Here is a 13692-nt window from a genome sequence, read left to right as displayed (position 1 = left end):
TAATATATTTATTTGTGAATTAAATTTTGCTAATTGTAGAATTAAGAAATATAGAGTTGGGGAGAAGAGAAAGAATCTGGTCCAAATTTCTTTTTTTACTGATGAGGTAACATAGGAAAGAGCCTATGTTCTTGGTGAAAACCTACTGTGATTCATTTAACCTCTCTGTGTCTCAGTTTGCTATTCAGAATTAGTGGGTTCGGACCAAATAATATCTCAAGTTGCTTCTGGATCTGTGAATAAACCCAAAAATTATGAAAACCTAGCAAGAAATCTCTTTTGAAATGCTATAGCAAGTTTGAAAACTCATCCTTAACCACAAAGAAGATCAGCTCTTAGGTTGAAGGTCACCTGCATGAATGAGTTAAGAACTAAAATTTAAGCCTATTTTTAATAAGACTACAGTCTAGCAGTGAAAGCTTTAAAATTCTAAGTCTAACCCAGACTCGATAACGGTTTTGATTCCCCCAGCTCTTCACCACTGAAGTTAGGCAGTGGTTTTGATGTATTTTCTCCACCGGAGGTGAAGAGATGAAGAGGAATGCATGCAGGAAAGAAATCAGGACACTGAGGTCAGCACAGAAGTGGATCCAAAAACATTTCAGAAATGGGTTAGAGAGAGGAAAATAGAAAATGCAGGACTCAGTCAGTAATGGCTCATAAATGCAGTACCTGGGCTGTAAGATTTCTTTCCTTTTTTTTTTTTTTTTTTTTGTAAGATTTCTTATAATGAGATCACCTTCTGGGATGTGGTAACCAACTCTATGTTTTCTCCAACCATTCTCAACAATTGTACAAATGCAGACCATTCTGCCTGTCATTCTTCATCTTTCCAAACTGAATAACATAAATCTTTGACCTGTCCTCATACATTCCATTTCAATGTGAAACTCAGTGTTTAAGTTTTTCTTTCTATCATTTTCTCTCCAGCAAAATTAGGGAGCTCAATTCCAGGTTCTATTTTTGTCCATGCCTGATTTTTTACCCCCTCCCTGTGTACCCGACTCCATCCGTCCAATATGCTAATAAACACCCTACAGTTGAGGCAGAGTGGGCGCCTGGTGAGATGACCAAATATGAGAAGATAATTTTTAATCAGTGTTTTAAGAATACATATATACGTGTGTAAAAATATGGAATGCATCACAAATTTGCATGTCTTCCTTCTGCAGAGCCCATGCTAATCTTCTCTGTATTGTTCCAATTTTAGTACATATGCTGCTGAATCAAGAACTGCTTATGGTATTTTTAAATTCTCCTCTTAAAATGGGGAAATGATTTGAAGTACTCATCTCTCTACTTCCACCTCTACAGCAGTACATTCCACAGAAAAAGGAACAAGGAAGAGTATGAAGACCTCACAGAATATTTAAATAGTAGGTCCAAGGCTGAAGAATTGCATCAGCCAGAAGAAAGGCAAATGAAACGAAGGCAAAGTGTCACTGATTTTTGCCTCTGTCCCTAGAGAGAAGATTGCTGATATAGAGTCACTTTGTCCTGCTCAAGACCGTCTGGCATGAAGATGTAGCTCTGAGGTAAGAGTCCTTGAGCCAGCAGGTTTATCCCAGTGCCATCATCTGTAGGCTTACTCCAGATCAGCTTCCTGAGGTTCCTGTGGCCCTTCCCCACAACAGCAGCACAGTGTCACCAAGTGGAGGTGGGGGTCTTCCTGAAAGCTGCTTATGCCAAAGGTATCATTACATCAAAGCCTCAAAATACTCTAAATCTGAGAGCTCTGACCGAGTCAATGGACATTTAGATTTTTCAGAAATCCCTGGAGGTACTCTAGAATTCAATACAGATGCTTTGGGAGGGAAAGAAAAGAAGTCTGCAGCATTAAAAGGGAAAAATGAGGATTTTTCTGGCCTTAATACAACAAGTGGAGCAAAAGAATAGGTAAAAAATTATTGAGTGCTTACTATGTGCCATGAAGGGAGCTAAGAAATTTGTATACATTGTCTCATTTAGTCCTCATAAAAAATCACAGGAGTTTAGAAGGTGAAAAAGGCTTAGAGAGTTAAGAGTCTTAAGGACACAGAGCTGATAAATGGTAGAAGAGGGATCCAAACCCAGGCCTGTGGGATGACAGAACCTGAACTCTGCCCCCAATAATCTCTACTGAAGCACTTTTAAACCATTTAAAAAGATGTTTAAGGATAGAGAATCCTCTGTAATCCCGGTTATATACAATAAATCAAAGTTCCTAGGAAGCTTTTTATAATATTCAGAACCCCCACCAACACTGATCAGAAAAGTTTTACTTTGATTTTGCTCAAGTCCTACATTACTTTCAGATGCCCTTCTAGAACTCAGCCACACAATTTTTTAAAATCTTCTCTATAATTCAGGCACCCAGTTTCTCATATGAGCATATACAAAATAGACCACACATGTACACACACACACATAGAACACAGACACACAATCACACATACACACATTCTAAGAGAAACACATGAAGACCACAGACACACACAGACAGACACCACACAGCACACACACAGCAATCACACAAATACACCACGGATACACATACACAGAGTTCCACACACATACCCCATGAATAAAAACACCTACCACAGAGACACATAGACTGTATACCCACATACATACACACAAATGCACCACAGATACACAGAGAAACTGCAGTCACATCTGCAGACACACACGCGGACTATACACACACAGTATGGGAAATTCTCCAGGGGATTTCATTTCTCCTCATGTATTCATGCCCCAGTATCCATTCAGTTTTCACCACATTCATCGTCTCATTCACATCTCATCTCCTGCTGCTGGTCTGTTCTCTCCATCCCACTCCATCCCAAATAGGGAATATAAGCTCTTTTCCTTCAATTCCCCAGAACCACCACCAACACGAGACAGTTATGGGTTAATGAGGAGAAGGGACATTAAAAATTGATTAAAATTGAATATTACACATTCGTATTTTTAGATCCCCTGTGTCGTTTCTGTTTCTCAGAATATCTCATTGACCCGTTCAGGCCTCCTAACCTCCTACCAGATTTTTCCTGTCCCCCCTCTTCTCCAGCTCATACAGCCTCTTTCTCAAGCTCTCACTCCTTCACTCACCATAGCCTATCCATTCTTTATCCTTCAGACTCCACTTTTTGTTCCCAAGGCAGACTACTAAGGTATTTTCTTGAAGAGAACTATTTTTCTACTTCAGAAAAAAAATTTGCAACTTCCTTAGAAGGCAGAATTAACTTAAAGCAGTTGTAGTTTTAAATAGCAGTCATTTTATGTCTTCTCTCTATGTATTCGCAGAATGTTTTTGCTGAGTGAAAAAACAAAAAGCATCATTACTAATATCCTCTGGTTTATCCAATTTATCAAAAACCAATTTGTTGATACTGTGACTCTGTTACAATAGCTATTTTCAAAAATATTCTCAGGTTTATATTTTTGATACTATAGGAACCATTATGCAGGAATTTGGATATTTTAGATAATCAAATACTCTGATTCATGGAGTATCAAAAACATTACCTATGAATTACCAATTTTCAAAGAAGTAATATAAAACAGCTGTAGGGTTCCCCACCTGCCACAATGGAGGCATGGTGGGAGATGTTGATGGAGAAGACACTTAGCCCTTCTAACCCTCACTTTCTCCTCTTTTTAAAGATTTGCCTCGTAGGATTTGTGAGGAAAAAAAGAAATGATTTTTATAGAAAGTTCCTGGCATGTAACAAATATTGGATAAATGTGAGTTCCTTGACTTCTTTCCCTCTTCTTCCCTCCCCAGGTAAGAAAGAACTACTGTTCCAGTATATCCTACAAAATACTTTCCTCTTTCATTGATTCTGAAGTCATTTCACAATCATGCAGTGCCTTAGGGCTCCCATATGAATCTCAGTTCTTATGTTATGTGCTGAATATTAGAATACTAGGTAATAGGGGCCGAGCCCGTGGCGCACTTGGTAGAGTGCTGCGCTGGGAGCGCGGCGACGCTCCCGCTGCGGTTTCGGATCCTATATAGGACTGACCAGTGCACTCACTGGCTGAGTGCCGGTCACGAAAAAACGACAAAAAAAAAAAAAGAATACTAGGTAATAGTATTTATTATACATAGTTACGTCAAGAGAGAAATCTAATTATAGCATCCCATGATTACTAATTTGTAACAGTTGCTGTTATTTTCGTAGTTCATTAGCAACATTTTCCCTGACCAAGTCTTAGTCAAGTAAAACTGATTCTACATTGCCTTATTCAAGAAGTTGTGCCCATCAAGAAGGGTCCGGCTTCTGGTTAATGTCCAAATAGAAGATTTTTAGCTACATAAGTTAATTACCTAATTGTCAAAATGCCCCAACTTTTATTTCTCTTTCACATTTATTTAATTTCATCTGTAGTATTTCTAGTTTTGGTGTTCAGATTAATCCTCATATAACATAAAATATAGAACTTAGAAAAATATTTGATTTGTATTATTCTAGAAACATTATGTTTGCCACTGTTAAAATACTGTCCTGGGTACTATTACTATGCAAAAATTGCTATCTTAATTTCTACATTTAATCTTTTCTTTTTTTATGTTATTTTCAGTTTCTCATTCCACAGGTGATTATGGATCTGAATAACTCTACTGATTACCTGACCAATGTCTCTACTTTAGTAAGAAGCAGCACTCACCTTCTAACTCCTGCCTCAAAAATGATCATTGCCCTTCCTTTATTCATGTCATTTGTGATTGGTACCATCATCAATGGCCTTTATCTATGGGTGCTAAAATTCAAGATGAAAAAGACTGTCAATACTCTCTTATATTTTCATCTCATTCTTTCATATTTTATTTCAACATTGATTCTGCCATTTAAAGCTGCCACTTATCTTCAGGACAATCATTGGACCTTTGGAACTGCCTTGTGCAAGGTCTTCAATAGCACTTTGTCGCTGGGGATGTTCGCCTCTGTTTTCTTCCTCTCAGCCATCAGTCTTGATCGCTATCTTCTCACCCTTCACCCAGTGTGGTCCCAGCAGCACCGAACCCCACGCTGGGCTTCCAGCATCGTCCTGGGAGTCTGGATCTCTGCCACTGCCCTCAGCATACCCTATTTGGTTTTCAGGGAGATACATCATGACCGTAAAGGAAGGGTGATCTGCCAAAATAACTATGCTGTGTCTCCCAACTGGGAAAGAAAGGAGATGCAAAAATTAAGGCAATGGATTCATGTAGCCTGTTTCATTGGCCGCTTCTTGCTGGGCTTCCTTCTGCCTTTCTTTGTCATCACCTTTTGTTACAAAAGAATAGCCAGCAAGTTGAAAGAGAAGGGCCTGTTTAAATACAGCAAGCCCTTCAAAGTCATGATGACTGCCATTATCTCTTTCTTTGTGTGTTGGATGCCCTACCATGTATACCAGGGCTTACTTCTCATGAAGAACCAGTCACTACTTTCAGAGTTGACTATGATACTAACAGTGTTAACCATTTCTTTTAATACTGTCTTTTCTCCCACATTCTACCTTTTTATTGGGGAGAACTTCAAAAAGGTTTTCAAAAAGTCCATTCTTGCTCTGTTTGAGTCAACATTCAGTGACGATTCTTCAGCAGAAAGGACACAAAACCTAAATTCAGGAGCCCAAATTTAAATTCTGGATCCTTAAGCAAACATGGACTCTGTCAATTATACCACTAAAGATACACCCTCTGCTTTTGTATACTGTAGTCCTTATATTAGAAAGACATCTAGGGTGTACTATAGGTAGATCTATGAATATTAAAAGAAAACAAGCAATAGGTCCTGTTGCAAATGTGACTTTTTAAATTCTGTTTTTATTGTGGTAAAATATATGTAACATAAACTTTGCTATTTTCACCATCGTTAGTATATATTTCAGTGGCATTAATTATATTCACAATGTTGTGCGATCATCACCACTATTTCCAAAATTTTTCATCATTTCAAAGAGAAACTCTGTAGCCATTAAGTATTAACCCCCCACTCCCTCTCCCCAAGTCGCTAGTAACTTTCACCCTACTTTCTGTTTCTGTGAAGATGCCTATTCAAGATATTCCATATAAGTGAAATCATACAATATTTGTCCTTTTGTGTCTGGCTTATTTCATTTAGCATAATGTTTTCACGGTTCATTCATGTTATAACATGTATCAGAACTTGATTCCTTTTTATGGCTAAATTATATTCTGTTGTATGTATATATCACATTTTTAAAACCGTCTGTTGATGAACACTTGGGTTGTTTCTACCTTTTGACTACTGTGAATAAAGCTATTGTGAATAAGTGAACGTTTGTGTTCGAGATCTGCATGAGTCCTTGTTTTCAATTATTTTAGGTATATTCCTAAGAGTAGAATTACTGGATAATCCTATGGTAATTCAGTGGTAACTCTATGTTTAACTCTTTGAAGAACCATCAAACTTTTCAGTTTGCACCACGTTACATTACCACCAGCAATGTACAAAGATTTCAGTTTCCTCACATCCTTGACAATACTTGTTATTTTCCTTTTTTTAAAGTTAGTCATCCTAGTTGGTTGAAGTGGTGCACATGTGATTCTTAACCTTTATTTTTGAAGCCAGGGATATCAATTTCTAAGTTCAAATAATATCCATGGATTTGAATTTTCTGTCATGGAATCTTCTAGAAAATAGACATTTGGACAGAGCTCCCTCTTTATTTAGATAACATCTAAATCATTAACTGGTATGGACAAAACATAAAAGTGACAAGGCACTCATCTTGTCATATTCGTGTTAAAGTATAAAGACATTTATAATTTAATGTTCTGAGTATGAAGACATCTAAACGGTCTTTTAAAAATACTTACAGATTAATCTGTCTCCAAAATATGGGACTAAAACAATTATGATGTTTAAGAATCTGCCTGTCCTAGTATATTTAATTTTTAAATAACAATAACAATATTAATTTGTCTTACGTGGTTTCCAGTTTTGCTTCAAGCTTTTTGCAATACATTACAGCACCTAAGTTTTATAAGACCACGTAGTATCATCAACCTATTGCCTTTTTATTTAGTTAGGTAGGTAGTTCTATCCATCAATCAATGGATGTCAATCAATAGACCTATCTATCCCAAATCAACTGATTCATTACAGAAATTGATTCAGCATAGAGAAATATTTAGGCCACAGCCACATTCAGTTCCTAAATTTGCCAGATAGCTTTGAACAAACCATTCCAAACCATAAGTGTGTATTCTACCAGAATGGATGATATTAATTACAAAGAGTTACAGAAAGGAAGGCAAATTATCTTGCATGACTAACTTTTTATAGAGAGAAAGTGACAGTAGTCTGATGCCCTAGAAATCCTGCTAATGGACTTGGCATCAGGGCTTCCCTGGGCAAAAGGGGACTTGGTGTCTTCCATGTCAGATATGGCAAAAAGCTTTGGGAAGATGAGAACTTTAACTGTGAGCCTGAACAGTTTTCTCAGAGGGAGGGGCGTGGGACTGATGACCAGGCTGGGGCTCTGAGTGGCCTCACAATGAAAGGGGTCGGTGCTCCTTTCCTGTCAGCACTCTCCCAGGTCCTGACAAGCCCACTAAAGTTTTGTGATGCAGGATTTAAGAAAGTTATTGGATGGAACATAGGATTGTTTAGAAACCTAGCAGCTACAGAGTTCCTTTTGTCTCCTCCTCAAACCTGCTACAATAACAAATAAAGAACATACACTAGAACGTGTGGCTTTTGTGGTGGTTGTTGGCCATATGCTGTAGCTCCTTACAACTATCTGTGTATGCTTCAAGTTGTCTTTTTCATGAAGTCTATTTTTAGGGCTCTTTTATGTACTTTATTCTATCTCTTTATGGACTGTAAACACCCCAGGGACAGAAAGAAGCCTATTGATTACAGTATTTCTTTTCTATAACACAGTTGATAGCCAATAAAAGATATTTAATGAAAATTGAGCACAGGCAATCACAATATGTGAAGCACTACGTACACATACTGTAAAGAGTTGGTTTTTTTTAAAGAAGTCACTTTAAAGTTTAAAAAATAGGGTTTAAACTTAAGAAAATGCCCCCCAAATATATTTTTTAACCTCCCATAGACTATGGTTAACTTTTAGGAAATCTGCCCATTTTAAATGTGTTGATTTCATCAATCTCCTTGCTATTTGGAATTATCAGGACCCGAGAGGTTTATAAACAAGGAATTAGTGGCTTTGCTTTGCGAATTTGGTGCATGGAGACAGTGTTTCAAAGAGGTGTGCCTATTAGCATCCAATTATATAAACCTGCTTTATTACATCAGTATCAAACTGGCTCAAGAAGAGAAGACAGTGGTGATTAGAGATGTGTTTTAAAAAGCTTTTTCCTGGAGAAGAGGCTCTTTGTTTTAATAAGATGAATGGGCTGCCAAGCTGCTAACATATGTGAGAGGGGTTAGGGTGTGGGGTAGAGTGGTGTTGTACAAAGCAAACCTGATTCCACATCCCTGAGAAACTAGGGGCAACAATTACTTACTAGTATAGTGTTTGTAGCTGGCATTGTAGTAGGCTCTGGGGATACGAGAGTGAATAAGATACAGCCCTTGTCCTCAAGGAGCATGAAGTCTAATGCAGCAGTTTTGAATTTGGCCTTAAATTATAATCATCTAGGATGCTTTTTTAAAAAGAATTCCAGTGTCTCAGCCTTACCCAAACTGATTAAAACCAAAATCTCTAGGGGCAAGACCCAGGAATCAGTATTTTTAAAAATTTCTCAGATTAACTCTAAAGTACCCTGTTTAAAGTTACCCCTGTTTAGTAGGAAAGAAAAAGGAATAAAAGGAATAAGTGCCATATTGCGGGTAACAAAAGAATGCCCCCCCACCCAGACTTCACCTGTCAAAAAAGTTTCCCTGGATGAGGGACCTTCTGGCTGAGTCCTGCAGAACAGTGTTAAGCATATGAAGAAGAGGAGGATATTTCAACAGAGGAAGCAGAATGTGTAAAAGCCTGGGATGGAAAGAGAGCACAATGCTGTAAAGTAGCACTACCCAAACTTCAGTATGCAGACAAACCACCTAATAATGTTGTTGAAATGTTGATTTTGATTCAGTAAGTCTGGAGTAGGGCTGAGAGTCTGCACTTGTAACAGGATTCCCAGGGATCCCATTGCTGCTGCTCTAGCACTAGCAAAAAAGTATAATTGGAACATAGGTATGCGAAGCAGGCTGGCAAAAATGTGCTAGAAAGGTCAGCCAGGACTAGATCCAGACAACTTATGCCAAGGAGCTTAGACTTGATCCTAGACTTTATCCCTAGGGCAATAGAGAGCACCAGAGGGTCTTAAGCCAAAGAGAAACAGAATCAGATTTGCACTTTAGAAAGATTGCTCTGGATGCCATAACAGAGAGGTCAAACAAAACTAAAGGTGAGTGTTCAAAAAGGACAGTGTGCAGAAATCCAGGTATAGACGATGTGGCCTGAACTACAAAAGTAGAAGTGGGGATGAAGAAAAGTAGAGTCCTATAAATTATGCTGGTTAAGGGGTAGAGAGATGGGAAAGTTGAGGGTGATTTCTGTATCAATTTGTGTTCTTTGTCGCAAACAGTAGATTTCATTCTGGCTGGTTTAACCAAAAACTGATTTACTGAAAGATATTAAATTATTGGATGGCTGGAGAAACATTCAAAGCTAAGCTCCTTGGAACAATGCCCAAAACATGCCACAAAACTGTCCAGATCAGAAATTTGTCACTGGTGTTCTCTATTTCAGCAAATGGTACCAACTGCTGTTGCTGTTGCCACTGAGTCCAAAATACCAGCAACTTGATTTTACTGCAGCTGCTACTGCCACCAATATCATTTCTCCATCAGGCCTTGAAAACCCTTCCCCCTTCTTTGTGCCTGAAAGTTCTGCCAACAAGGTGGAAACCTCATGCAGAGCCTGTGTATTCATGTTGCTTACTTCCACATTTAGTTTTGCATGATGTCTGCATCCTAGCTGCAAAGGAGGCTGGAAATTCGAATCCTGATTTCTACATGGGCAAGAGGTTGCTCGCAATGTGGGAATTCCCCAAATGTAAAAGCAATTCAAAAGATAATGGATAGGTGATGACAAATGTGCACATTCCTATCTTGGGAGACAGACGGTGGTGCTACTTACAGAAATAAGGAACACAAAAGCCCACACACAAAGAAAGAAAGAAAAAAGGGATGGGTAAAGACAATGAGTTCAGTCTTGGACATATTAATTTTCAGGTGCCTGAGAGACATCCAACTGGGCTATTCAATAGGTATTGGGATATAGGGATCTAACGTTCAAGAGATAAATTTGAGCCTTACAAGCACAAGATCCCTTACTTTATTCAGACTCTGATCAATTGTCATCACTCCAAGAGGCCCATTGAAAATTATACCTTTACACTGCTCTGGTTTTTTTCATAAACCTCATCACTACCTGACATTATATTAGATATTTGTTTATTTGTGCATTATCTGTCTTTCTCAATCTGTTTAATAAGCTTTATCAACTCAGGTTTTATTCACTACTATATCCATGTCACTTAGAACTGTATTTGGCATATTGTAGGAGTCGAATAACTATGTGTTGAATGGATAAATGAATGAATGAAAGCCATGGGGGTGGAGTGAGAGCTTCAGGTGGGCGTGCCCAGTGAGCAATCAAGGCCAAGGCTAGAAAATTGATGTTTAAAGGCCAGCAGAGGAGGCGGTCTCACGAAGGAATCTTAAGAAGGAATGTCTAGAAAAGAGAAAAGGAAAACCAAGTCTCCTGTCAGGAAGGATATTTCAAGATGTAGGGTGTGCAGATTGCTTATGGAAGATGACTGAAACATGTCCAGTGAAGTTAACCTAAAAACCTTTCCATAGGGGCTAGCTTCAAGAGAAGTAAAATTGCATTGTGCTGAGAAGTGACTGGAAGGTGAGACTCCGGAGGTTCTGAGAGTAGCAACTCTTAAATTTAGAGAATTAAGGGATAATTTCCCCTCCTTCTTTTTCCCACAAAAAGTAACTCTCACACATTCTACCAATTAAAGATTAATTTGTGTTAAGGGACTGCTATTAAAATGCAAATATACTTTTTAAGAAGAATAAGTTTCATTCACAAGTTAATGGGAATTACTTTAATCAGCTTCACACCAAGCGGAGTGCAGCTACACACAAAAAGTCTTAAAATATTAGACTTTTTGATTATGGCCTAGAGGAAGGAAACAACTGGGCTTGGGGTCAAGCCTGGAGCAAATTTTGGCGACCCAGACCCTGAAGGCAGTATAATACATGTATCAAAAAGTGCTATAAAGAGGAAGGAGATGTAAAGGTATTCTGAAAAAATCAGCTGGTCCTAAGAAAAAATTTGCCCAGAGGTAGTATCACCCTAAAAATCGTGTTTGTGCCAAATTGTTTGGGCCACAAGCCTTATCTTCCCTCTAGCTAGAGCCAGCACCCATTCAGTTTAGTTCACGTTTTTCAGGAGGTGGCTCCCCTTCTAAGTCCTGTCCTTCTGCTACTGAGAGGCAGAAGGGAGGAAAAGAGTAGAATGGTAGGGAGAGAAACAACAGTTCTTCTAATACTCCCCATTGTTTTCCTTGTCTCTTTATTAAATACAGAGCTCGTTGAGAGTAAGAACTGTGTCTTATTCCTCATATATCTCCAACACTTGGTTCAGGGTCTGGCATGATGAATGAATGTTTGTTATTACGTAAATACATGAATGCAGTTATTAATTAATCTTGGAGTTGGAATTTTCTGTATTTGTCATATCTTTAGAATGTCCTTACTCAAGCATGCTGAAGACCTACAATATTTCTTTTGCTTCACTTGCCAAAAGGAGAAAACAATCAGGGAGCTGCCATCTGATAACACTGCTCTCCCCTTTTCATCTCAAGCAAATGCAATTGAAGATTGAGGTGTATATAAATAATCCATTATTGTAATCATTATTATGCATTCATTTCCTTTGGAGTCAGTACAAACTTTACTTAGTTACAAGACTCAAAGACAATAAAAATAGTTTGTTATTTTTTTTCTGTATCAAATTAAATCTGATTCCAAGTGCCTTCCCCTACAGTCCAGAGGATTCTGGGAGAGTTCTAAGGACTTAGATTCTCAGTGGCCCCCCAAAATATGCTTCTTATTCAAGTCTGCATGATTCCTTGAAGGCAGTGGCTGCTTTTCTTCCTGCCATGCCAACTTAGTCCATGTAAGGAGCATTTTCACCGAGGCTAGCATCCCAGCAGCCATTCTTCTTTGATGTCTTGCCATATCCCCTATGGCTGGAATAAAAATGAGGGGAAAAGGGAGGTCAAGGACCTTGACTCATCTTACACTGGTAACTCACTAAGTCAAACTTCACTTCTCTAAACTCTTGGAGAAATTAAGGATGTCTGTCAGAAATGTTAACTGTAGCCATTTCTTTGTTTTCCCAGTTGTCATCTTCCAACAAAAAGATGATGCAAGAGTCCCCATTGTGGCCTTTCAGACCTCTTAAATTAGTGTGCCAGATATGTTTTGCTTGCCCTCCAGATCCATACTGAAGTATTTTTCACTCTGCTGTCTGTCCTGAGGCTGACCTCTATGGATCACATCGACAGGTTCCCATGATTTCTGGTTTCTGGTTGGGTGTCGCCAATGGTGAGCTCTGGAAGGAAATGAAAAGAAAATGGAGAGTAGGGTCAAGAATTTATTTCCTTAACTATCTCCCTGAAAGGTCACCTGGAGCTGGCTGTGCTTCTTGGCAGAAGATCAACTCCTTTTCTCAAGGGTCGCCTAAACAGGTCTCTACCTATGGATTCCAGACTCCGTCCCCTTCTCCCTTCCAGCCAAGGGAATGGTAACGTCTCAGCTACCCTCTAAGGTTCTCCTACAACACACCTTCATAAATAGTTTCTTTGCATTTTGTTTTTGTTTTGGCAACTGGCCAGTACGGGGATCCCAACCCTTGACCTTGGTGTTATAACACTGTGTTCTAACCAACTGAGCTAACCAGTCAGCCCATAAATAGTTCCTCTGTAAATAAAACTTTCTCCTATTTAGAGGTGTGCTATTTGATTGCTAATGGGACCCTGATTGATATAGTCAGTGTGTCAAAATTATCTATACTTTTTCTTTGACTATAAATAATATTTGACGTCTTCTTTTCAAAAGAATGTATTTGTTTATGGCATTTACCCATGGATTTCAAAGAACTATATAAAAAAATAATTCACACAACATTTCTTGGTAGAAAGATATGAAAGAATAAATTTTAAAAGAGAATAAAATCACAACTCATACAAATATAAAATCAACATGTGTCGATGATTTCTTAAATTAGTATTTAATTCAATAAGGGGAGAATCAGTAATATAGTACAACCAGTTCAAAGGAGAGCTCAAATCTCCTGTATTGAAGAATTCCAAATAATTTATGTAGTTATTCCCTACTCTAGGAGGTGGATCTTAACTCCCCACTCCTTGAACATGAGCTTGTTTAGTGATTTGCTTCCGAGAGTAAAGTATGAGAAGGAGGAGGTGGAACTTCACAATGGAGAAACCCGGCAAACACCACTTTAGCCAGGTGATCAAGATCATCAGAAACCTATAACCCCAGCCTCACTGTGAGAAAAATACCCAATTCTATTAAAGAGACATCCTACAGCAGACCTGAGCAGTGCTCCTCAAAATTGTCAAGGTCATCAAAAACAAGGAAAATCTGAGAAACTGCTGCAGCCTTAAGAAACATGATGACTAAACACAAT

General features: G+C 38.4%; 1 protein-coding gene and 1 non-coding gene across 2 annotated transcripts; one reads left to right on the top strand and one right to left on the bottom strand.

The window, feature by feature from the left end:
* Positions 1-1127: 1127 nt before the first annotated feature.
* Positions 1128-1234, bottom strand: LOC134374182 (U6 spliceosomal RNA). The gene has a single exon (XR_010023057.1). It is a non-coding gene; the product is annotated as a U6 spliceosomal RNA (small nuclear RNA).
* A 3356-nt stretch (positions 1235-4590) lies between these two features.
* Positions 4591-5613, top strand: GPR33 (G protein-coupled receptor 33). The gene has a single exon (XM_063088419.1). The coding sequence runs from the start codon at positions 4591-4593 to the stop codon at positions 5611-5613; it is 1023 nt and encodes a 340-aa protein (XP_062944489.1).
* The last annotated feature ends 8079 nt before the right edge of the window (positions 5614-13692 follow it).

The sequence above is a fragment of the Cynocephalus volans genome, chromosome 3 (genome assembly GCF_027409185.1).
Source record: "Cynocephalus volans isolate mCynVol1 chromosome 3, mCynVol1.pri, whole genome shotgun sequence".
In the NCBI taxonomy this organism is placed as follows: Eukaryota; Metazoa; Chordata; class Mammalia; order Dermoptera; family Cynocephalidae; genus Cynocephalus; species Cynocephalus volans.
The sequence above is the reverse complement of the archived record's forward strand: the minus strand, read 5'-3'. Positions and strand labels throughout refer to the sequence as shown.